Source organism: Doryrhamphus excisus, linkage group LG1, assembly GCF_037039965.1.
Source record: "Doryrhamphus excisus strain RoL-2023G ecotype Guam linkage group LG1, RoL_Dexc_Guam_v1.1, whole genome shotgun sequence".
Lineage (NCBI taxonomy): Eukaryota > Metazoa > Chordata > Actinopteri > Syngnathiformes > Syngnathidae > Doryrhamphus > Doryrhamphus excisus.
The window spans coordinates 26,189,951-26,214,331 of NC_136357.1; the positions used below are offsets into that span (position 1 = coordinate 26,189,951).

General features: G+C 44.0%; 4 protein-coding genes across 6 annotated transcripts in view; 2 read left to right on the forward strand and 2 right to left on the reverse strand.

Annotated features, from left to right (window-relative positions):
• eprs1 (glutamyl-prolyl-tRNA synthetase 1) overlaps positions 1-1,481 on the reverse strand; it is a 22,727-nt gene extending 21,246 nt beyond the window's left edge. For both annotated transcript variants that reach the window (XM_058078803.2, XM_058078802.2), the window contains exon 1: positions 1,317-1,481. In XM_058078803.2, coding sequence (XP_057934786.2) covers positions 1,317-1,359 — 43 coding nt within the window. In that variant the 5' untranslated portion in view covers positions 1,360-1,481. The remainder of the gene's footprint in view (positions 1-1,316) is intronic.
• tdp1 (tyrosyl-DNA phosphodiesterase 1) lies at positions 604-9,281 on the forward strand. 2 transcript variants are annotated; one of them, XM_058078829.2, is made up of 16 exons: positions 604-1,680; positions 1,991-2,545; positions 2,714-2,757; positions 4,867-4,922; positions 4,992-5,088; positions 5,180-5,214; positions 5,280-5,372; positions 6,291-6,461; positions 6,562-6,640; positions 6,725-6,901; positions 7,374-7,422; positions 7,546-7,612; positions 8,554-8,661; positions 8,740-8,842; positions 8,917-9,022; positions 9,107-9,281. In XM_058078829.2, exons 2-16 carry the CDS (start codon positions 1,993-1,995, stop codon positions 9,178-9,180), a joined length of 1,812 nt encoding a protein of 603 aa, XP_057934812.2. In that variant the 5' UTR covers positions 604-1,680; positions 1,991-1,992; the 3' UTR covers positions 9,181-9,281. The 2 variants fall into 2 exon arrangements, with proteins under 2 accessions (XP_057934812.2, XP_057934811.2); XM_058078828.2 differs by having other exon boundaries at positions 604-2,545.
• A 118-nt stretch (positions 9,282-9,399) lies between these two features.
• Positions 9,400-13,361, forward strand: slc7a6os (solute carrier family 7 member 6 opposite strand). The gene is made up of 5 exons (XM_058078867.2): positions 9,400-9,619; positions 10,505-10,837; positions 10,907-11,119; positions 11,267-11,408; positions 12,738-13,361. Exons 1-5 carry the CDS (start codon positions 9,428-9,430, stop codon positions 12,875-12,877), a joined length of 1,020 nt encoding a protein of 339 aa, XP_057934850.2. The 5' UTR covers positions 9,400-9,427; the 3' UTR covers positions 12,878-13,361.
• A 48-nt stretch (positions 13,362-13,409) lies between these two features.
• On the reverse strand, positions 13,410-23,260 carry slc7a6 (solute carrier family 7 member 6). Its single transcript, XM_058078854.2, has 10 exons — positions 23,045-23,260; positions 18,867-19,386; positions 18,673-18,798; positions 16,666-16,810; positions 16,479-16,602; positions 16,299-16,402; positions 16,128-16,224; positions 15,893-16,042; positions 14,081-14,264; positions 13,410-13,991 (listed from the first exon to the last, which is right to left on the reverse strand). The coding sequence occupies exons 2-10, from the start codon at positions 19,333-19,335 to the stop codon at positions 13,924-13,926; spliced, it is 1,467 nt and encodes a 488-aa protein (XP_057934837.2). The 5' UTR covers positions 19,336-19,386; positions 23,045-23,260; the 3' UTR covers positions 13,410-13,923.
• Between the last annotated feature and the right edge of the window lie 1,121 nt (positions 23,261-24,381).

Here is a 24,381-nt window from a genome sequence, read left to right on the forward strand (position 1 = left end):
ACCCAGACCCTAGTTCCAGTGGCCCCCAAGTAAATTGAGTTTGAGACCCCTGATTTAAGACATTTGGGCGTTGTAAGTGTTTTTGAGTATTTGTACGACAATACTCGATACTAAAATAGATACTTCATGCACTGAAATCAATGCCAAAAAATGAACAGTTTTCATTCTGAAAGTAGTTCTTAATAATTTATCATTTATTGTAATGGTTCGATTGTGTTTATGTTCTTTTTTATTGTTTAAAATACATTGTTGCATATTTTATAGGATTTGTTCAGTTTTTTTGCTTGGTTATACTGTAAATCATTCTGCTACCTTAACATATTTCATATTATATTATTATATATTTGTATTTATTTTTTATAATTTAATTTATTTTTTTTATTAATTATATATATATATATGTATTATTATTATAATTATTATTATCGGAAACAACATCAGCTCTAAAGTTATTTCCACCGTCTTGCATCAGCATGCAATACCCACCTCGGACGCAAAGTGTCGCTGTGTCGGAATGTCGGAATGAGGGAATTATCTACACCTGTAGTTTAATCAACACATTACTGACCATATATGCTTTTATTACGCTTACCTATTAGTTTATTGCAAGTGACCCGGAAGTTATTTAAGACAACACGTTGTTGTTTAACGCTATGTTGAAGAACTGACGCAACACTTTGATGTCAAAACATCCGCCCATGCTTCATTTAGTAAAAACTACTTTACGTCTCATTTCGGACTAACGCCAACCTTCTGGACGCGCAAGTACAATATCTGGAATTTTGAAGTACAACGAAAGGCAGTAGTTGAGTGTTTTTGGTCAATATTCTAATTGTTTTTGGATGCCACGACGACAAGCTAGCTAGTTGCGAACTGCCTAGTTAGCTCCCGTACTTAACGAGCCACGCTGATTGAAGAAAGACAAAAAAAGTAATACCGACTTTAATTCATATAAAGCATAACAAGTAATCATTTAACGTACACGGAAGTTGGGAGATGTTGCATCCGCCAATACAATTCAAGTTCCCATGCTTTTATTATGTGTTTTTATTTTTGCTAGCACAATAACTTACATAGACGCCGAGTTAAAGAGCACTTTAAGAAAATTATGGTCATTTATAAATGATTCAGAGTACATGTGAGCCTAAATAGCTACTAAATCTATTCTTAGTCATGTTTTACCCATTTGTCAGGTTGACACGTAACAATGCTACCAGCTGCCTAGCTAGCTAGCTAGCCGGCTAGTTCGCTGTCACCCGGTTGCCTGCTGATAAGTGACGTATACAATAAAAAAAATGATTGAATGTGCCACTCACCTAATGGCGGGTTACTCGCGTTGATGATGAGATTTAACGCCATGGTGTAAGATCCAAGGGGGGGGGCGTCAATCGCAAAGAGCCAGCTAGCGAAATAAGTGTACAGAGTCAAGGCAAACCCGTCACACTTCGCCACCACTCACGGCAAGAGGAGCGTGCGTAGGCTTCTTCGCCTTTCATTTAGATGCCAGCTCATTACTGCTTCCTGGCGGTGATCTAGTAAATTGCAAACCACACCGGAACGTTTTTGCGCAGGGGACTTTTCTAGCCGGACTCATATCCTCAACGCACATCTTTTCTTGTCTGTTGTCTATTGGAAGCTTGTTTAATCGACTGGAAACTGTCTGCTGTACAGCAACTCGCGGTAAAATATGTATCAATCTTCTTCTTAGATCGATAACTATGTTTCTAATTTATTCCTAGCGTACCAATCCGTTCACCGTCGCCATTGAATAACAACCTTTTAATTGCAATAGCTTCATTTTGTTATTTTCTGGATTCTAATGCAACAGGATATTGATGATGAGTAATCTACATGCACAACCTGCGGTGGAAAATGCTCAAAATGTTGTAATTAATTGACATTAGTGTTTTTATTATTATTATTATTATTATAATTACTCAGCATGGATTGTTTGTTGATGCTGCATTGAAGATGATTAAGTTGTGTGCAGGCATGTCCCAGGACAGCCAACACGGCAAGTGGAGCGTCTCCAGCAGCGAGGATGACGATGACGAGCTTCCTCCATCGGGGACGACATCCAAACCCCGTCAAGCGATGCAGTCCAACCACACCTCATCCTCTGTCGCGGACCCCGTGGAGGTGAAAGCAGAACCGGAACCTTCCCTCATCGTCGGCTCCCAGGCCAGACAGCAGGCAGCGAGGAACCAATCCAACCCAGTTAAGTTTGAGTCGCCTGCGGCGGGAAAGAGGAGGACGGAGTCGTCGGACGGTGCGGGTTGGGCGCTCTCTGACAGCGATGACGATGATGCAGAGAAGAGGAAGAGGAGCGAGTCGCCGGTGAGGAAGCCTGCCAGTCCCAAACGTAAGAAAGCCAAGTTGGAGACGGAGCGCCCACCCAGTCCACACGGCCGCGTCTATTACATCGACGAGCCCGATGACTTCTTTGAAGCCAGCGTTCCTCATCTGGACGACACTTTTAGGTTCTACCTGAACAAGGTGACGGGCCTGGACAGGAAGTACAACAGCGGAGCGCTGCACATCAGAGGCGAGATGCGTCTTACGTTCCCACACAGCCCCTTTCACACATACAAACGCTGAGATTCTGAAGCTGGAAAATAGCCGAGTTTGATGTTTATAAAGACAAGCTAGAAGGGAAAATGTTTATCGGAAAGATGATCTAAAAAGATGTCTTGTTTTTTTTTTTTTTCTTTAGACATCCTCTCTCCGTTGTTTGGCACCTTGAAGGCATCGGTTCAGGTGAGCGGCCGCACATACGACACCCATCTTGGGTCACTGGGTCGTCTGTCTTTTAGAATCGCCAACTAGCGTTTAAAAAGACACCAGGTAGCCCTCCTGCAACCCTAGCTAGCCTTCTCCTCTCGTTGCATGTTCCACTTTAGTGGGATCGCAACATCTACTGCAAAAAGTCTAGTCAAAGATCCTCTATATGACAGGAGTGTTCTGCTCTTTTTAAGGACCTTCTCCAAAAAGTTTCGTCAAGGATCCTCTATATGACAGGAGCACTTTTCTAGTCAAAGATCCTCTATATGCCAGGAGTGTTCTGCTCTATTTAAGGACCTTATCCAAAAAGTCTCGTCAAAGATCCTCTATATGACAGGAGCACTTTTCTAGTCTAAGATCCTCTATATGGCAGGTCCACTTTGCTAGTCAAAGATCCTCTACATGGCAGGTCCACTTTGCTAGTCAAAGATCCTCTATATCGCAGGTCCACTTTGCTAGTCAAAGATCCTCTATATGGCAGGTCCACTTTGCTAGTCAAAGATCCTCTATATGGCAGGTCCACTTTGCTGGTCAAAGATCCTCTATATGGCAGGTCCACTTTGCTGGTCAAAGATCCTCCATATGGCAGGAGCACTTTGCTAGTCAAAGATTCTCCATATGACAGGAGCACTTTGCTAGTCAAAGATCCTCCATATGACAGGAGCACTTTGCTGGTCAAAGATCCTCCATATGACAGGAGCACTTTGCTGGTCAAAGAACCTCCATATGGCAGGAGCACTTTGCTAGTCAAAGATCCTCTCTATGGCAGGAGCACTTTGCTAGTCAAAGATCCTCTCTATGGCAGGAGCACTTTGCTAGTCAAAGATCCTCTCTATGGCAGGAGCACTTTGCTAGTCAAAGAGCCTCCATATGACAGGAGCACTTTGCTAGTCAAAGAGCCTCCATATGACAGGAGCACTTTGCTAGTCAAAGAGCCTCCATATGACAGGAGCACTTTGCTAGTCAAAGATCCTCCATATGACAGCAGCACTTTTGCTAGTCAAAGATCCTCCATATGACAGGAGCACTTTTGCTAGTCAAAGATCCTCCATATGACAGGAGCACTTTTGCTAGTCAAAGATCCTCCATATGACAGGAGCACTTTTGCTAGTCAAAGATCCTCCATATGACAGGAGCACTTTTGCTAGTCAAAGATCCTCCATATGTTGGAGGATCTTGGACTAGTATTTTTGGGTGCTTAAAAACACCTGCTCTGCCAAGTGACCAGTCAAAGATCCTCTATTATGACATCATTGTGGCATGTCATAATTATGACAGGAGGCATGAATATGACATGTCATAATAGAGGATCTTTGACTGGAGTTTTTGCAATAGGTCCTGAAAACAACAACAGAACAAATAGAGGATCTTTGCAAAAGGTGAAAGGAACTCTGTGCTGTCATAATAGAGGATCTTTGACTGACCACTTGGCAGAGCAGCTCTGTTGTTTTTAAGCACCCGAAAATACTAGTCCAAGATCCTCCCAAGTGACAAGAGCACACTGGTCAAAGATCCTCTATATGGCAGCAGAGAGTTCCTTTCACCTTTTGCAAAGATCCTCTATTATGAAAGGAACTCTCTGCTATCATAATATAGGATCTTGGACTGGCATTTTGGGGTGCTTAGAAAAAGCAGCGCTGTCCTGTCATATAGAGGATCTTTGACTAGCGTTTTTGCTGTAGGTCCTTACAAACATCAGAGTACTCCTCTTATAGGGGATCTTTGACTAGCATTTTTGCAGTCAATGCTTAAAAACAAGAGTGTGTTCCTGTCGTATAGGGGATCTTTGACTAGCGTTTTTGCAGTAGATGCTTAAAAACAAGAGTGTGTTCCTGTCATATAGAGGATCTTTGACTAGCATTTTTGCTGTAGGTCCTTACAAACATCAGAGTACTCCTCCTATAGGGGATCTTTGACTAGCGTTTTTGCAGTAGATGCTTAAAAACAAGAGTGTGTTCCTGTCGTATAGAGGATCTTTGACTGCCAACTGCTTTTGTCTGTCTACTAGTACGGATAATACTTAGTCGTACCAGTACTGAGGTACTTAGTACTACCAGTACTGATGATATTTGTGTACTTCCCCAGTTTAATTACTGCTTTGATATCGCCTGGATGGTTGAGCAGTATCCAGCAGAGTTCAGGTAAGTTCTCCACTTCTCCAGATGCTGACAGGAATAAGGGACCGTCTGACATTTGTGTCTTTCCTTCAGGGATCGTCCCGTCCTCATCGTCCACGGGGACAAGCGTGAGGCCAAGGCTCGGCTGCTGCAGCAGGCTCAGCCCTTCCCTCACGTTCGCTTCTGCCAGGTACGCACCGCCCAGCATGCCTCACGGACGCTTCTGGATCCTTTTCAATGCACTCATCATGTGGATGTTTTTCATGAAAAAAAAAAAAAAGGCCAAGCTGGACATCGCTTTTGGAACTCACCACACGTAAGAACTCATCACTCGCCTTCACCTGGTTTCGAAGCGCTGAGCGGCATGGTCCTCGTTTGCAGGAAGATGATGCTGCTGTGGTACGACGAAGGCTTCAGAGTCATCATCTTGACCTCCAACCTCATCCGAGCCGACTGGTACCAGAAGACACAAGGGTGGGTTCCCCCGCACTTCTTTTAAATGGATTCTCCCATCGGTCTCATGTAAAACAGTGACACTAATCCAATAGAAATATAAATACACATTAAAAATCTATTATGATGAGGGAAAATAATGTCGTTTTTGTAGCATAAAGTTAAAATATTAAACTGTTTTTTTTAAGTAATATTATGGGAAACATACTAAACCAAATGAAGTTGTCATTTTTGAAAAATTGTGTTATAAGAACAAAATATTATGGAAAATAATGAAAACAAGGAATAAAGTTGTATTTTTTGGAAAATTGTGTGGCAGAAAAAAAAATTTATACTACAAGAATAATAGTCCAAATATCACAGGAATAAAGTCACTGGAAGAAAGTTAAAAGAAAAAAAAATCATAAAATGAAAAAAAAAAACAGCTGTAATTTGACTAGAATAAAGTCAAAATATTCAGAGAAAAAAAAAGAGGGGGGGAAAAACTCGCAATTTTCCAGGAATAAACTTATGAGTGCAAAATTAGATTTTAGTAGCAGAGTTTCAATATTAAAGAAAGAACTTCTTGTAATATTATGAGAAATATATACTAAAAAAAAATTCTCCAATAAATGAAATTCTCAAATTTAAAAAAATATCCAAAAATAAAGTCAAATCTAAATTTTTATATAGATTAAAAAAATGTAAAAATCAGCTGTAATTTTTATCATAGAATCAAGTCAAAATATTTGGCAAAAAAGTTGCAATTTTACAAGAATAACGCCATAATATTATGAGAAAAAAATACAATGTTTTAGTAGGATTAAGTTAAAATACGAAGTAAAAAAATGTTTTTTTTTAAGTCCTAATGTGAGAAATATACAAACTAAATTAACAAAATGTTTACCTCCTGGTCTGGACCATCGTCCTACACCCAACGTCTCCTTCTTCCCGGTCCAGGATGTGGATGAGTCCTCTGTTTCCACGGTTACCAGAAGGCAGCAGCAACACCGCCGGCGAGTCGCCCACCTTCTTCAAGAGAGACCTCCTGGAGTATCTGGCGGCCTATCGGGCCCCGGAGCTGGAAGAGTGGATACAGCGAATCGGAGAACACGACCTGTCCCAGACGAGGCATGATATGCTGCACGCACACACACACACACACACACACACAGCATATTTCCTCACATAGTATGTGTGTGTGTGTGTGTGTGTGTGTGTGTGTGATCAGGGTGTACTTGGTGGGCTCCATCCCTGGCAGGTACGTTGGGCCCGACATGGAGCGCTGGGGCCACCTGAGGCTGAAGAAGGTAGGTCATCATCCTCTCGTCCATAATCGATGGTAGACGTTCCACAAATGTCCTCGTCTCTCTGCTGGCGTTCTTCGTTCACAGCTGCTGTACGAGCACACCCGCCCCGTCCCGGACGAGGACCGGTGGGCCGTGGTGGGCCAGTTCTCCAGCATCGGCTCCATGGGGGCCGACAAGAGCAAGTGGCTGACGGGGGAGTTCCAGCGCACCCTCGGCACTCTGGGGAAGTCCTCGCTGGCGCCCGACACGCCCCTTCACTTGGTACGCCACACTTGAATTAGCGGAATAACAACCATGAAAAATAGTACTCACAGGACACTACATTAGGTACACCTTTGATAATATTACTGTTATAATCAATGAATCCATTCATTTAATGGTGAAAATTATATTGAAAATATGAATCGCTTATGTCAAGACCTTACTTGAGTCATTTCTTTCTCAGATGTTTGGTTGAAAAAGGTGGTGGGCGGGGTCAATGACCTGATTGGTGGAAACATATATATTGTAAAGTACATGGTTTTCATTTATTTGTGGGGAAACTATCTCGTATTATTTAGTATTTCTAATGGACGCCCGGTCCTCTCTGCAGTTGAGTAAAGCAGACACACCACTGTTATGATTTGTAATAGTGAGAGGCATATTTTAATTTAATTTCTGCAAGGTGCTGCGGGCCAATAACATTAAGGATACTATTATATATTATATTAATATATATTACCATTTGTTGCAGTTGTATCCCTCGGTGGAAGACGTGAGGACCAGTCTGGAAGGCTACCCTGGTGAGTTTATCGTCCACATTTATCGTCCTTCCTGTTCTGAGATGAAATCATCATTGACTATATATATATATATATATATATATATATGTGTATTGTATACGCGGTCGTCTTGTCCTCCACCAGCGGGGGGTTCTCTCCCCTACAGCATCCAGACAGCTCAGAAGCAACTTTGGCTCCACTCTTATTTCCAGTAAGTTCTCCTCACCTTCTCAAAGCTCTCACACAAGTATTGCCTAATGCAAGACTTAGGACAAAATGTCAAAACTATGAAGATATATATATACACAATTATTATATTGTATTATTAACTTTCTCCTTACTTTATTTTTTTGTATTTCTAATCACATACTTTTTTTTGTAGTTTTTTTTCTCTCCTTACGTTACATTACTTTTTTTTCTCTCCTTTTAAAAAATGTATAAAAGTATTTCAACTTTAATATTTGTAAAAAAAAAATCAAAAACATTTATTTTGGGTGGTTTTACAAATATTTCAAGGTTTAAAAAATTATATAATATAATATATATATTATAATAATATATTAAAAAAATATATATATAAAAATATATGTATTTTTATAAATATTTCAAGTTTTGAAATATTTGTAAAAAAAATCAAAAACATTTATTTTGTGGGATTTTACAAATATTTCAAGGTTTGAAAAATTATATAAAAAATATTATAATAATAATATATATAAAAATATATATGTATTTTTATAAATATTTCAAGTTTTGAAATATTTGTACAAATAAAAACAGCAAAACTTTCTTTTGCTTTTTAGCTATATATTTTGTTTTGCTGTAGTTTTACAAATATTTCAACTGGTACGAAATTTAAAACTAATTTAATGTAAGGAAAAAACATTTCATAACATTATGCTTGTAAAGTAATGCAATTTTTTATGTGTAATATTGTGTATTCACTCTGAATATTGTCTTTTATTCTTGTAAGATTACTCCTTTTTTCGTTATTCAAAAATGCTTGTTTAATTGCATTTTTTTTTTCAATGTGCCGAGGAGTCACGGGCCGTAAATGGCCCCTAGGTTGCAGTTTGGACAACTGCTTCTATAACATAACCTTGATACACATTTTAACACTCAATGTGTGTGTGTGTGTGTGTGCGTTTTCAGCCGATGGCAAGCGGACGCAACCGGTAGGACTCACGCCATGCCCCACATCAAGACGTACATGAGGGTGTCACCAGACTTCACTCAGCTGGCCTGGTTCCTGGTCACCAGGTGGGTGTGGCATTAACGCCATCTACAGGAAACGCTTATTAAACGGCGTCGTTGCTGTGATGTTTTTCACGAAAACAGTGCCAACCTGTCCAAAGCGGCGTGGGGCACTCTGGAGAAGAACAACACTCAAGTGATGGTTCGATCCTACGAGCTCGGGGTCCTCTACGTGCCCTCGGCCTTTGTGAGAACACACACACACATATGTCGCAAACGTGTTGCTACAGTTTGTGTATTTAATATGACGTTTTATCACAGGACATGAAGACTTTTACGGTACAGAAAAACCCATTTCCTGTCTCGTCATCGTCCTCTGGTTTCCCTGTGCCTTTTGACCTACCACCGACATGCTACTCGGAGAAAGGTATGTCCCTTATTCCCAAAAATTTCCCTTTTTTTTTTTTTAAACAAGAAAAAAAGTGTTAATTTGTGTTTTTTGTGTTGACAGATCAACCTTGGATCTGGAACATTCCGTACAGTCAGGCTCCTGACACTCATGGAAACGTTTGGGTTCCCTCCTAAGTGTCAACTACACTAAACGTACTTTTTTTCCTGTAAACGTTCTTTTTATATTCTATTTTTTCATACATTTGACAGTACTGTACGCAATAAAATGTAGCTGCTCACAATGACGTCATCCCTACTGTGATTGGTCAGTCGAGCTGTTTTGTCTTGGCGCGCTCTCGTCGTCACAACGCGGCTCGTGCACGTCAGCAGCAAACCGACAGTAACACACACACACACACACACACACACAAGGCGAGCCAACATGGAGCCCAACGCGACTATTCTGCGCGTCAAGAGAAAGCGGGGCACCGACCCCGCGGATGCCTTGCTGCTGGCCTGCAAGCGTATCCGACCGGCGGAAACGTCTCAGGTCCCAAGCGAGGCGGCACCGGAGCCCGGCGAGGTGGAGGTGGAGAAGTCGGTCTTTAAACTCGTAGCCACGGTGGCGACACAGGTAAACGTGAGGTAGGCCGCGGCTGAAGCCTCGGTGTCGCCGTGCTCGCTCCGGCGAACGTCAACACGTTAGACGTGAGGGGGGTGAAGGGACGTTAACGCGCCGCTGTGCTAATCAATTTGACGTAATTATGTCCGCCATTATATGCTTGATATAGAGCGTTAATGTATCTTGGAGTTCTTTTTAAAGTAAGGGCCACTGAATTGCTAACTGTTGTTAGCTTAGCATGTAGCGGCTAGACGGGAAGTCACGCTAAACGTCACTGTTGAATTGCGTCATCGTTTGATGCGTTTGAAGACTCAAAGACTTCGCCTTTTTCTTATATGACGTGAATATATCTTGATTTTAAACGTACCACTCAATACTAAAAAAATACATCCAATCTCATCACAGATTGACCCTTGACCCTGCGTCCATAACATTATGTTAAACCATAATCGATATTATGTTGATTTATATTGTTTTGCAAGCTTACATGCCTTGGTATTGTCCCATGTCCACCAGTAAACAACCTGTAATATTCAGAATGGAGGCTACAACTGAAGGAAATATAGTTTATATTGCGTGTACTTGTATCAGATACCTAGGTAGTGTCCCATCTCCACCAGTAAACAACCTGTAATTAACCAGAATGGAGGCTACAAATGAAGGAAATATGGTTTATATTGCGTGTACTTGTATCACATACCTTGGTAGTGTCCCATCTCCACCAGTAAACAACCTGTAATATTCAAAATGAATATTTCAAATGAAGGAAATATGGTATATATTGTGTGTACTTGTGTTACATACCTTGGTATGTTCCCATGTCCACCAGTAAACAACCTGTAATGCAGCATGTCCATCAAACATGTCAATAAAACATAAATAATGCGTCCTCACCAGGATGCTCCGGTCCAGACGCAGGTCCGGCAGGCGCTGTCCCGTCCCCGCATGGCCCACGCCCTGCGCCCCTCCGCCAACAGTTCACAGCGTATATTTGGAGACCTGCGGAGCGCCAAGTGCGGCCTTCGCCGCGAGGAACGCTACAGAATACTCTCCAGCCACCGTGCCGGTCTGTCGCTCCCGGCGCAGCCCCGTAGCCACCAGACGGGCGACGGTTTGGACGGCGGCGGTGGCGGCGGCGAGAAACGGGACAAGTGTTTAGGTTTGGGGGAAATCCAGGTGGTTGATCTGGTGCATGAGGATCTACCGGATCAGGACAAAGCTCTCGGCAAGGTGAGGACACGCTCGTTGGATTCAACATCAAAACAACAACGAAGTTCCGTTGTTCCTATTTTTTTGCAGACGCAGTCCCAAGACCCTGACGTGATCCTCTGCAACAACACAAAGATGCTGCGAGAGCGTCTCAGCATCTCAGCCGACGCGGCGGCGGCAGCAGAAGAACACCCAGACCAGGAGGAAGACTACGTGTACGACCTTTACTACCAGGAAATGGTCACCCCCGGGTGGATCCAGGACATCCTGTCCGTCAGCGCCTACGCCGACGAGGGAGAACTGGTGTGTGTGGATGGATGGGATGCAGGCCAAGATGAATGAGTGCTGACATGTGAGTGCGTGATTGGCTGACGGCGACGCTAGCGGTGGGTGGAGGGCGGGGGGTCGATTGAAGGTTTTCTTGGTCATCATTGGGATGTTCTCGTCTAGGTGCCCGACCTGGTGACTCACGAGGAGGAGGTGTATGAAGATGAGGATGATGGGAATGAGGAAGGCAACTGGAGGAACGACTACCCCGACGAGGAGAGCGATGATGACAGCGACGACAGCGACAGAGAGGAACGCTTCGGAGGTATGTCGTATTCTGAGCATTACATCTACTTAGGTACAAGATACTTTGAGTGCACGAAAAGTACAATGGAAAATATTTTTAATCTCGCGAGATCTTATATTGTATTAGAGTACAGTATATTGTATATTAGCCATGAGGAATGTTATGAGACATGACATCAGACTATATTACCTTTCACCTGGTATGTAAACAAAAAATAATGGGAGTGTATGGATGACTATAGGGGTGTTATTTTATGTCTGAAGGGCTCTAATGTTAAAACTAGAAATTCTTTCTATGCTGGACAAAATTGTTCCCGTTTATTAATTTTCGCGGGGGTGCTGGAGCCTATCCCAGCTGTCTTCGGGCGAGAGGCGGGGTACACCCTGGACTGGTCGCCAGCCAATCACAGGGCACATATCGACAAACAACCATTCACACTCACATTCATACCTGTGGACAATTTGGAGTCGCTAATTAACCTAGCATGTTTTTTAGAATGTGGGAGGAAACCGGAGTACCCGGAGAAAAACCCACGCATGCATGGGGAGAACATGCAAACTCCACACAGAGGGTGGAATTAAACACTTGTCTCCTAGCTGCGAGGCCTGCGCGCTAACCACTTGTTTGCCGTGCAGTGTTATAATTCCTTCATTCATTTTCTACCGCTTCTTCCTCACAAGGGTCGCGGGGGTGCTGGAGCCTATCCCAGCTGTCTTCGGGCGAGAGGCGGGGTACGCCCTGGACTGGTCGCCAGCCAATCACAGAGCACAACAACCATTCACACTCACATTCATACCTATGGACAATTTGGAGTCGCTAATTAACCTAGCATGTTTTTTGGAATGTGGGAGGAAACCGGAGTACCCGGAAAAAAACCCACGCATGCACGGGGGAGAACATGTAAACTCCACACAGAGATGACCGAGGGTGGAGTCGAACCCTGGTCCTCCTAGCTGTGAGGTCTGCGCGCTAACCACTCGACCGCCGTGCCGCGTGCCCGTTTATTAATATTGAAAATATTCACCATACGAGGTGGTGACCGTAAATGGCCAAACGGCCGCCATCATAAAGCCTGACGCTACCTTTGACCTTTCATTCAAGTGAAAAAAAATGCTACAATGCTAGCTGCGGTGGCGTCACCTAAACCATAAATGGTTGCTAGCTTCATAGCTCTGATTCTCATCACCTCAAATGTGTAAGTAAAACACATTAAAACAAAAAAATGCAACCAGGAGGTTGCCTACAGCCACAGCTACACTGTCTTTGCCTCTGTAGACCATGCAAGCGACAGAGACTGCGGTTAATTGAGGAAGGACGTTAACGGGAGAAATGACGTTGACGTTGCAGGTTCCTGGGAGGAGGAGCACTCGTACAGTCGCAGGAGCTGGCAGCGCTACCAGAGGGAGGTGCTGCACGAGCTGGGTTGCCACGACGATAATGAGGACGATGACGACGACGCGGACGGGAGCAAATACGATTCCAATTGATTCCCCGCGTGACGTCGCCTTCTTGTGACCTGTGTGCAGGCGAGCCGTGAGGACCTTCTCTCGCTTCTAGTGGCACGTCTCACACACACACACACACTATGTGCCATGATGTCATCATTCACGTTCCCGCAGTCAAGCTAACAAGCATTCCCCCCCACAAAGCGGAAGTGAGAAGGTCTTCAGGCTGCAGACAGGCCACAGAACGGACGCCATTTCTATTTTTTTAAACAAGCGGTGGATCGTGTGTGTGTGTGTGTTAGACGTGTTGCAGATAGCGTGATAGGCCTTGTATGCTTTTTGTATTCCTTTGCGTGAGTCGTTAGAATGTTTTGTGGTCTTTGAGTCACGTGACTGTGTGTGATTGTCGTGGGGGCCGCCAGTTTTGGGTTGACAACGTTTTCTTTGAAGTTCTTTATGATATGTGTTGGCTATTTTTTGTAAATATGTAGATGTGTATAAAAACTGAAATAAATGTAAAAGAAGCTGGCCTTTGTGTGGCATCTATCTTAAAACCCTGAACAATGAGACATGTAAATAAGATAAGTCATCTTTAATGCATATGGTAATTATAAATATTCTTATGAATAATCACTCTGAAATACTGCAGGTCCTCTTTAGCGTGGCTAAAAGTTTTCTGTGGATGGATTCTTACCGATATGAATTAAAAAGATAAAACCCTGCAGATTGATCAGCCGGGAGAACTGATCAATAACATTGATAAGTAAAGTACTGCCTGGGTGATCCAAAGCAGCATCACTGAAATGTTCAAGTACCTCGGATGCATACTGTGTAGTGACAAAAAAAGCGAGTACAGCACTGTAGGAAAAGGCGGTAAAAACCTGCAGAGGTCACAAGGCAAGTCGTCGGTGTCGGAGGTAATCAGTGTACAGAAAAGGAATAAGTTAAGAGACGTGCAAGTGCGCCGCTTCCTGCTCGATTCCAGAGTGTAAAGAAGTGCAGAACCAGCTGTTGCACGAGTCAGCTGATGTCAATAACACTTTTTTTTTTTTTTTTACCCGTCTTGTAGCTTAGTCTCTTAAGGGATGCTACTCACTCTTGTCCATCTCCGTGAGCACACAGAAGCACGTGTACTGGGTCAAGTGGGTCAGAGAACCTGCAGAAGAAAAAAAACAAACAATGATGTCTAAAGTCGCTAACTACTTTTATGCCTACAAGTGAATAGTGGAAAAAAAACAAACTCACGTAGCACTTTGGTGATGATGGACGGGCGCTTGGACTCGGGAAGGTAGACCCCCAGTAAGTAGACGGGCACCCCCGACATGGCGATGGCTATTCCGATCAGTGAGGTGAGGGTGTCGCTGTAGAGCGGCACGGCCACCAGGAACACGGCGCACAGGCAGAACACCAGCGGGTAGAACAGACTCAGCTGTGCAACACACACACACCATTGCAATCTGGATTAGTAATCACAGACAGACAACAATCACATGTGAAAGGGCTCGAGCGTGGACTAGAAATATGACCGATTTGACCTCTGACCTCAACAACCTGGAGCCTCTTGGACTGCAACATCATTCAAAACCAACTGGGTTCTTGGTTGAAAAAGAATCCCTCAATTTTGACATCGATTGAGTTGAAAACTGACGGCTCGAGCGCCGACTAGAAACATGAACTGATCTGACATCCAACTGGGTTCTTGGTGGCCTTGACTGAAAAAGAATCCCTCAATTTTGACATCGATTGAGATGAAAACTGACGGCTCAAGCGCCGACTAGAAACATGAACTGATCTGACCTTTGACCTCAACAACCTGGAGCCTCTGGTACTGCAACATCATTCAAAACCAACTGGGTTCTTGGTTGCCTTGACTGAAAAAGAATCCCTCAATTTTGACATCGATTGAGGTGAAAACTGACGGCTCGAGCGCCGACTAGAAACATGAACTGATCTGACATCTGACCTCAACAACCTGGAGCCTCTGGGACTGCAACATCATTCAAAACCAACTGGGTTCTTGGTTGCCTTGACTGAAAAAGAATCCCTCAATTTTCACATCGATTGAGATGAAAACTGACAGCTCGAGCACCGACTAGAAACATGAACTGATCTGACATCCAACTGGGTTCTTGGTTGCCTTGACTGAAAAAGAATCCCTCAATTTTTGACATCAATTGAGATGAAAACTGACGGCTCGAGCGCCGACTAGAAACATGAACTGATCTGACATCTGACCTCAACATCTTGCCAAATTTTAAGTTGTTTAAGAATTGTGACGGCTAGAGTGCCAACTAGATACACAGACTGATTCGGCATATCATCTTAATGACCTGGAGCTTCTTTGACTGTAATATCAATCAAAACCAACTAGGTTCTTGCTTTGTCCGTCATATAAAATTTGAAGTTGACAGAGAATTGTGACGGCTAGAGCGCCGACTAGAAACATGAACCGATTTGACATAGGACTTCAACGATCCATGGTCTTTCTTTAAAATAATTCGAAACCAACTGGGTTCTTGCTTTGTCTCTCATATAAAATTTGAAGTTGACTGAGAATTGTGACGGCTAGAGCGCCGACTAGAAACATGAACCGATTTGACATACGACTTCAACGATCCAGGGTCTTTCGAACATTAAAATAATTCAAAACCAACTTAGTTCTTGTTTGACAAAACAATAATTCCCTGAGTATTGAAGTGGAGTGACAGATGAGAACTGTGATGGCTAGAGCGCTGATGAGAAACAAGTATTGATCTCGGGGCTTCTTGGACTCTAACATCATTGAAAACCAACTGGGTTTTTGCTTTGATGGATACTTTAATCCCTTACAGTAGATCTAAAAATGGAAATTGATGGAGAAATTGCGACGGCAAGAGCGCCGACTAGAAACATGCACTGATTTAACATTTAACATGACCTATGATAAACGATCTGAAGCTTGTTGGACTGTAACCTAATCCAAAACCAGTTGCTTTCTCGCCTTGACAGAAAAGTTGGGTGAGAAATGTGACGGTTCGAGTGCGGACTAGAAAGATCCACCAGGAGAACTGGGCTTACTTTGAGGGGCCGGTGGCGGTCGGGCTCCTTCCAGCGGAGGTATATCTGTCCCGCGATGGACAGGCCCATGAAGAACCAGTAGCTGAAGCTGTAGTAGTTGATGAGCTGGAAGACGTCCTCCACGGTCAGGTAGATGAGCGCCATCACGCACTGGACGCAAGACAAGGTCACGCTAGGTCGTTGTCGTCGTTGCTTCTTTGCTAAACGAAGAAAAGAAGCCGGGTTGTGTTCCTACGTTAAAGATGAGAGCAGGAATGGGCGTGAATCTCCGCATGTGGATCATCGACAGGGCGTCCGGAAGGTGACCCTCGCGTGAACCCACAAAGAACAGCCTGCACACGACAACAGGAGGAAGTGACGCATCAGACCAGAACATACGTAAAGTGTGGACGCTGTGCTCTTCTACCTGGACGCTGCGATGATGGAGGCGTTGAGGCCGCCGTAGCAGGACAGCGCCACGGCGATGGGGATGATCCAGCTCATCACGCCCAGCGCGTGGTCAGCAAACGTCTACACAGGACGCAGCAATTAGCCACCAGAGCGTAGCGCGAATGCGAACTTCCTGTAAGGAGCCGTGTCCCCTCACCACGGCCACGGCGTCGCTGGCCAGTATGGCGCTCATGTCCAGCACGGCGTAGTAGGCCACGTTGGTCAGGATGTAGATGACGGTGACGACGGGCATGGAGATGGCGATGGCCAAAGGCAGGTTCCTGCGGGAACGACCACAAGGTGTGAGACAATCATCCGAGCGGAGGACGCCACAAAAGAAGAACCTTTCTGGGTTTTTGATCTCCTCCGTGACAAAGTTGAGCGTGTCCCAGCCAGAGTAGGAGAAGAGCGCCGAGTAGAGCGCCAGAGCGATGTTGCCGGCGTCTGTGGACGAACCCTGGAAGGACGAGTCGAAGTTGGTGGTGGAACCTGTGGTAGAGACGCAATTCAACGCCATTACTATACAACGCTATTCTTAGTCTGCCCCCATAGGTGGCGCTATTATAGATAGATGCATGCTAGCTCGCTAGCTAGCTATATAAATGCATGCTAGCTAGCCAGCTAGCTAGATGCATGCTAGCTAGCCAGCCAGCTAGCTAGATGCATGCTAGCTAGCCAGCCAGCTAGCTAGATGCATGCTAGCTAGCCAGCCAACTAGCTAGATGCATGCTAGCTAGCCAGCCAGCTAGCTAGATGCATGCTAGCTAGCCAGCCAGCTAGCTAGATGCATGCTAGCTAGCCAGCCAGCTAGCTAGCATGCATCTAGCTAACATGCATCTAGCCAGCCAGCCAGCTAGATGCATGCTAGCTAGCCAGCCAGCCAGCTAGATGCATGCTAGCTAGCCAGCCAGCCAGCTAGATGCATGCTAGCTAGCCAGCCAGCCAGCTAGATGCATGCTAGCTAGCCAGCCAGCCAGCTAGATGCATGCTAGCTAGCCAGCCAGCCAGCTAGATGCATGCTAGCTAGCCAGCCAGCTAGCTAGATGCATGCTAGCTAGCCAGCCAGCTAGCTAGATGCATGCTAGCTAGCCAGCCAGCCAGCTAGATGCATGCTAGCTAGCCAGCCAGCCAGCTAGATGCATGCTAGCTAGCCAGCCAGCCAGCTAGATGCATGCTAGCTAGCTAGATGCATGCTAGCTAGCCAGCCAGCTAGCTAGATGCATGCTAGCTAGCTAGATGCATGCTAGCTAGCCAGCCAGCCAGCTAGATGCATGCTAGCTAGCTAGATGCATGCTAGCTAGCCAGCCAGCCAGCTAGATGCATGCTAGCTAGCTAGATGCATGCTAGCTAGCCAGCCAGCCAGCTAGATGCATGCTAGCTAGCCAGCCAGCCAGCTAGATGCATGCTAGCTAGCCAGCCAGCCAGCTAGATGCATGTTAGCTAGCCAGCCAGCTAGCTAGATGCATGCTAGCTAGCCAGCCAGCTAGCTAGATGCATGTTAGCTAGTCAGCCAGCTAGCTAGATGCATGTTAGCTAGTCAGCCAGCTAGCTAGATGCATGTTAGCTAGCATGCATTTATCCAGCTAGCATGCATCTAGCTAGCTAGCATGCTAGCTGGATAAATGCATGCAAGCTAGCTAGATGCATGCTAGCTGGATAAATGCATGCAAGCTAGCTGGCTAGCTAGCTAGATGCATGCAAGCTAGCTGGCTAGCTAGCTAGATGCATGCAAGCTAGCTGGCTAGCTAGCTAGATGCATGCAAGCTAGCTGGCTAGCTAGCTAGATGCATGCAAGCTAGCTGGCTAGCTAGCTAGATGCATGCAAGCTAGCTGGCTAGCTAGCTAGATGCATGCAAGCTAGCTGGCTAGCTAGCTAGATGCATGCAAGCTAGCTGGCTAGCTAGCTAGATGCATGCAAGCTAGCTGGCTAGCTAGCTAGATGCATGCAAGCTAGCTGGCTAGCTAGCTAGATGCATGCAAGCTAGCTGGCTAGCTAGCTAGATGCATGCAAGCTAGCTAGATGCATGCAAGCTAGCTGCTAGCTAGCTAGATGCATGCAAGCTAGCTAGATGCATGCAAGCTAGCTAGATAGCTAGATAGATGCATGCAAGCTAGCTAGATAGCTAGATAGATGCATGCAAGCTAGCTAGATAGCTAGATAGATGCATGCAAGCTAGCTAGATAGCTAGATAGATGCATGCAAGCTAGCTAGATAGCAAGATAGATGCATGCAAGCTAGCTAGATAGCAAGATAGATGCATGCAAGCTAGCTAGATAGCAAGATAGATGCATGCAAGCTAGCTAGATAGCTAGATAGATGCATGCAAGCTAGCTAGATAGATAGATCTCGCCTTGGCACAGCTTGACGACGCCCGTGACGATGATGACGAGGAGGGCGGCCACCTTGGCGTAGGTGAAGACGTCCTGCACGCGGGTGCCCCACTTGACGTAGGCGGAGTTGATGAAGGTGAGCAGGCCTGAGGAGAGGAGACACCTCGGGAGATGAAGGTCCACGTCCACGGCGGGAGAAGCGGGGGCGACTTACAGATGCAGGCGGCGGCGATGAGCCGGGACGCCACGTAGGGGGGCTCGCAGGTGGGGAAGAGCGGCTGCACCAGGTAGTTGGCGAAGGTGATGGCGATGACGGCCTGGCTGGTGGGCTCGATGATCAGCAGGGACGTCCACAGGCGAATGAAGGCGATGAAGCCCCCGAAGGACTCCAGGATGTACGCGTACGACGCCCCCGACTTGGTGATGGTGGTGCCCAGCTCGGCGTAGCAGAGGGCGCCCACCACGGAGAAGACCCCGCCGATGGCCCAGATGACCAGCGACAGCCCGTAGGAGGCGCTGTAGATGAGGACGCCTTTGGGCGAGACGAAGATGCCCGAGCCGATCATGTTGCCCACGATGAGGCTGACGCCGTTGAGCAGCGAGATCTCCTTCTTGAGTTGCACGCTCTCATTGGGAGGGGCGGGGCCGCCGTTGGCCGTCTCGTAGGCTTCCGGGGCGGACATGTTGGCGGCGAGTCGAGACCGACGCAGGTGAGGTCTCTCGGTTGCAGCGAGCTGTCAGACACAAGGTACACAAAAAAAATGGAAGAAAAAGCATGCAAACATTACCTGTACATGTAACAAACTGTAGCATGATGGCCGCAGGTTGACCCGGGAACAGATTATTTCCATCCACATTAGTAATCCCTCGTTTATCACTGTTAATTAGCTCCAGACGTGTGTATTTCTGCTAAGTTGAACTCCTCCTGTCTACGACCTTCTAAATATGCTTTTTAACATTATTAGAGCCCTCTAGGTATGAACTAACACCCCTATAGTCACCTTACACTCCTATTACCCAATGTAGGAAATAAAGGATATATGCTATCACATATATTACGGTTATATGTTACGTTTACGACCTTCAAAATATGGCTTTTAACGTTATTAGAGCCCACTAAACATAATGTAACACCCCTATAGTCACTTTTACTCTCCTATTACCAAATACACGTGGTAGACATGACAGAAAATAAGACGTAAGGCATAATTAAGACGTAATATAGACTAAATGCCCTCAATGTAACATTACTGACCCCTAGTGAGCAGTGTAGGATACTACATATCATCTGGATGCCTTTGGTTTGTATTTTATGTCATTTAGACATTTTTACGCGTATGAATGCTACATTTAGGTAAAAACGCAATATGCCTATTTAAAATTATTAATATTCATATTTAGCTACAAAACAGCAATGAATTAATAATATATTTTAGAAAACTGGCGAGAGCGAAGAAGTGAGGCGAGGGATTACCGTATTTACCGACTATTTAACACCTTAGAATGTTACGCAAATTAGGTGTTCAAATTAGGACTATTAGGTGTGTTTACACGGCGGGTGAGTGGTTAGCGCGCAGACCTAGGAGACAGCTAGGAGACCAGGGTTCAATTCCACCCTCTGCTCGTTTGCACGTGGGTTTTCTCCGGGTACTCCCACATTCCAAAAAACATGCTATGGACTCCAAATTTCCATAGGTATGAATGAGAGTGTGAATGGTTGTTTGTCTATATGTGCCCTGTGATTGGCTGGCCACCAGTCCAGGGTGTACCCCGCCTCTCGCCCGAAGACAGCTGGGATAGGCTCCAGCACCCCCCGCGAGCCTCATGAGGATAAGCGGTAGAAAATGAATGAATGAAGGTGTGTTTACACGGGGGTCGAGTGGTTAGCGCGCAGACCTCACAGCTAGGAGACCAGGGTTCAATTCCACCCTCGGCCATCTCTGGGTGGAGTTTGCATGTTCTCCCCCGTGCATGCGTGGGTTTTCTCCGAGTACTCCGGTTTCCTCCCACATTCCAAAAAACATGCTAGGTTAATTAGCGACTCCAAATTGTCCATAGGTATGAATGTGAGTGTGAATGGTTGTTTGTCTATATGTGCCCTGTGATTGGCTGGCGACCAGTCCAGGGTGTACCCTGCCTCTCCCCTGGCTCCAGCACCCCCCTGCGAGCCTCGTGGGGAAAAAGCGGTAGAAAATGAATGAATGTGTGTTTACATTTACATAAATGGGATTTAGACGGCAGCACGCCAGTATAAAGTCAAACGTCGTCACCTGACAAGTCACCTGACACATGCTTGTAACGAGCGGGGGCGGCCAAGGTCGAATGCCTTGTGCAATGTCTGCCTGTTCACACTAGTTTATTAAAAAAAAACAACACTGACGTCTTTGCCTTCTTGTTTAAGACAGAGTTGACTGCAAGTGTGTGTGTATATATATATATATATATATATATAGTTTCAGTTTTTTCTCAAGGTCCTTCCCAAGATAGCACACATAAAAACAACACTTACGCTAGCTTAGAAGTATGCTACCAACTGCTACTAAGTGCACAGGTGTATAGTCTACAAAACCAAAATACCCCCCAGGGGGCACAACGGCACAGTGCTTCTTAAACAATGGGGCGGGGAACCCGCAACCCCGGAGGGGTTGCGTGAGAGGCAGGGATGACTTTCAATATTAGCGCAGACTTGCCAACATGTCTCTCAGCATGGACTCCATTTGTTGTGTTTATCTGGTGTCTCGGGTTCAGTTTGTACAGTATGAATAAAAAAAAAAACATAGGTAAAAAAAAAAAGCTGTGGCTGTAGGAAACCTCCTGATGCGGTTTTATTTAACTCCACAACATGGCCATTTGCTCAAATCAACTTACTATGTTGTTTACATTCAACTCATCAGCACTAGTAATGCTTTACCGCCATTACAACATAGGTTCTGTTGCTGCTGTGTTGTGCAGTACACTTAATGTGTATTAGTACTACTAAATCGTTATTACTTCAAAAATGAAGTTAATGAACGTGACAACCAAACGCAAATATTTCCCCGTGCTCACCCTGCCACCGCAATCCGGATAATGAGACAACACGCCCAAAGTGCCACCCACAACAGCCATGCAAACGCCCGCCCGCCCGCCCCCCAGGGGAAGAAACATGACGGTTGCTCCTACATATACAACGGCTTTTCATATTTAAATTGTAAAGAATTCATAATGAACTAACTGAAGAAATCATCTGGGGGTGATTTTTCCTTCAAAAATGGAGCTTTCGGGTTGTGCAGGGGTGTCAAACGGCAGCCCTCAATGGGTAGCCCATCATGACTGAAGGCCCTCGTCTGTGTGCTAATGGATAATTTTTAATAAAAATAATCTATTCATTTAAAAATATTCATATATATATATATATATATATATATATATATATATATATAACAATCTATTTGGTCTACTTTAAAAATATTTTTATATTATATAAAAATTATATAAAAATACTTTATATATTTATATATTTTTCTATATATATATTTTATATATATATAATAAAATATAAATTTAAATATATATATATAATAAAAAATATATAAATATAATAAATATAATAATATAAACATAATATATATATATATTAAATATATAAAAATATATACAAAATATAAAATTGTATATAATTTTTATATAATATAATTTTTTTTTTAAAGTAGACCAAATATAATTTTTTTTTAGTAGACCAAATATATTCTTATTTTTATATGAAATGATATGAAATGAGACAGCAATTGCACTGAGAGCAAAGCAAAATCAATCAACCAATCAATGAAGAGCAAGCAGAGCCTCCAGTGGCAGTGGGAGGAGCCACAGCCAGGTAAACATGACCTACATTATACAAATAATGGCTCCCATTGTCTTCCTTTTAGGCTCTGAGACAGCAAACATACATTTGTTTTGGAACTTTCACACTCATTTTGTGATGATGCAGCTTTAAAAAAATTGCTTGGCATTATACACTACTTATTAACAACAATATCAATATTTGACGTCTACATCTTGTCATGCAATAATAAAAGTCGATTCCCAGAAAGCATCTGTAACAAAAGCCGGAGTCTCGCTCCCTCGCTGTTTGATCAGGAATAATGAACTCACTTTCACACACAGCTTCACTTCCGCATACGACTTCCAAAATAAAACCAAGCGGATGCCCGCTCACAATGTATTACTCGCTCACTTTTTAACATTTTAACACCGTCTAAACAATTATTTCACCAAAAAAGCACGGCGTCATGGCAGATACTGGTTTCATTTTAAGAACTTGGACGGTTGGCGTACAATAGAACAGATTAAACTAATTGAAAAATCACTTTATTTGCTGTATTACAATGTTGGCTTTAGCCTTAAATGTCTTACCTGAAATGTCGAACCTTGATTTGACTGGTACCAAACATGTTTGCTAGTCTTATTTTGACATGAGTTGCTTGCTTTAGTATCTTCTGTTTACTCGGTGTCAACAGTTTTAAATAATATGAAGTAATATAGGCTAAGCAGGCTAATTTGACTGGACAGATTTTACGAAGGGTTTAAATATGTTTGGCTTTGGCACATATACGTCCGGTGTCACCGCCGGCTAGCCACGGCTAGCTTGACGCGAAAGCCCCCCCTTCCTCCCTCCCTTTTGTCCCAAGGATGCCTGATTAAAAAGTCGAGCAGCTGTGAATCATTAAAAAACAACAACGACGCCATGTTGACGTGTTTTAAATAAATACACGAATAAATAAAATAAGAATCAACCAAGGAGTGTGTCTCGGTGGTACCTGAGCTGACCTCCTCTTCGGCCCGCTGGTGAGGATGTGACAGGCGGTCGACAGAGACACGAGTGCATCAGCGGCACCTGGAAACAACTGCCGCTAGTAGCTAATCGTGACGTCATGACACATGACGTCACGATTAGCTTTTTATGTTACAAGCGTCGGTTTATGCAATTTATGTTACAAAAAAAAAACAACAAATATCTTTTTTTGGCTCATGTGCTGATTCTCCAGCAGTTTTTATTTATTTATGGAATTATTAAATATTTAATTTAATTAATTCCGAAACTTTCTTCAATCAATTGTGCCTCTTAAAGCGCCAAGTGGGTGTGGCTAGCATATGCATTTTTTTCAATGGGCCCATATGGTAATTATGACAGAGCCGTGTGAAATCTGCCTGGCAACAAGTGGCAAACTATGTTATATTGTTATTTTGATTAGTAGAATATATATGATACATATAATCGAATAATATTTGTAATAAAATATGGGATAGTAAGATAAAGTCAGAGTTCAAATTATTTTTGTATGGATTGCGTAACAAGGAAGCGCTGCTGATGGCGTGTGAAGAAAAAGTATGTAATTAGAGTCATCCTGCCAGGGGTCAGGGGTCACATCTGACAGAGCCCTAAGCCGTCACAGTAATTATCACGCTGGTGGAAATGTCACAAGTGGTGCAAAAGATGGTGTCATCAAGTCCAGGAGAAGTTCCTTCACCGAGAAGTATCCGGTCTCCTCAGGACACCTCAGAAACCCCAAACTAGAACTAATACCCAATATGTGCACTTCAAGCAGTTTTTTGTTTTTAAAGATTTGGACCTGTTTAAAATGTGGGGGTAGAAATACAAAATATTAATATTTTGGGAAGCTGGCACTAAAGTCCTAAACTGTGAGTTTTTGTTAAAAAATTAAAACATTTTTAAGGTTAAAAAAAGTGAC

Excerpts from the sequence above, each read along its gene's own strand:
- slc7a6 (XM_058078854.2), bottom strand. The coding sequence starts at position 19,335 with ATGTCCGCCCCGGAAGCCTACGAGACGGCCAACGGCGGCCCCGCCCCT. Across the intron at positions 16,043-16,127 it reads TTCCTGCTCTCATCTTTAAC|TGCGTGATGGCGCTCATCTA; the intron begins GTAGGAACACAA and ends TCTTGCGTCCAG. Across the intron at positions 13,992-14,080 it reads CATCATCACCAAAGTGCTAC|GTTCTCTGACCCACTTGACC; the intron begins GTGAGTTTGTTT and ends TTTCTTCTGCAG.
- tdp1 (XM_058078828.2), top strand. The coding sequence starts at position 1,972 with ATGATTAAGTTGTGTGCAGGCATGTCCCAGGACAGCCAACACGGCAAG. Across the intron at positions 6,641-6,724 it reads GCCACCTGAGGCTGAAGAAG|CTGCTGTACGAGCACACCCG; the intron begins GTAGGTCATCAT and ends CTTCGTTCACAG. Across the intron at positions 9,023-9,106 it reads GACATGCTACTCGGAGAAAG|ATCAACCTTGGATCTGGAAC; the intron begins GTATGTCCCTTA and ends TTGTGTTGACAG.
- slc7a6os (XM_058078867.2), top strand. The coding sequence starts at position 9,428 with ATGGAGCCCAACGCGACTATTCTGCGCGTCAAGAGAAAGCGGGGCACC. Across the intron at positions 10,838-10,906 it reads AGGACAAAGCTCTCGGCAAG|ACGCAGTCCCAAGACCCTGA; the intron begins GTGAGGACACGC and ends ATTTTTTTGCAG. Across the intron at positions 11,120-11,266 it reads ACGCCGACGAGGGAGAACTG|GTGCCCGACCTGGTGACTCA; the intron begins GTGTGTGTGGAT and ends GTTCTCGTCTAG.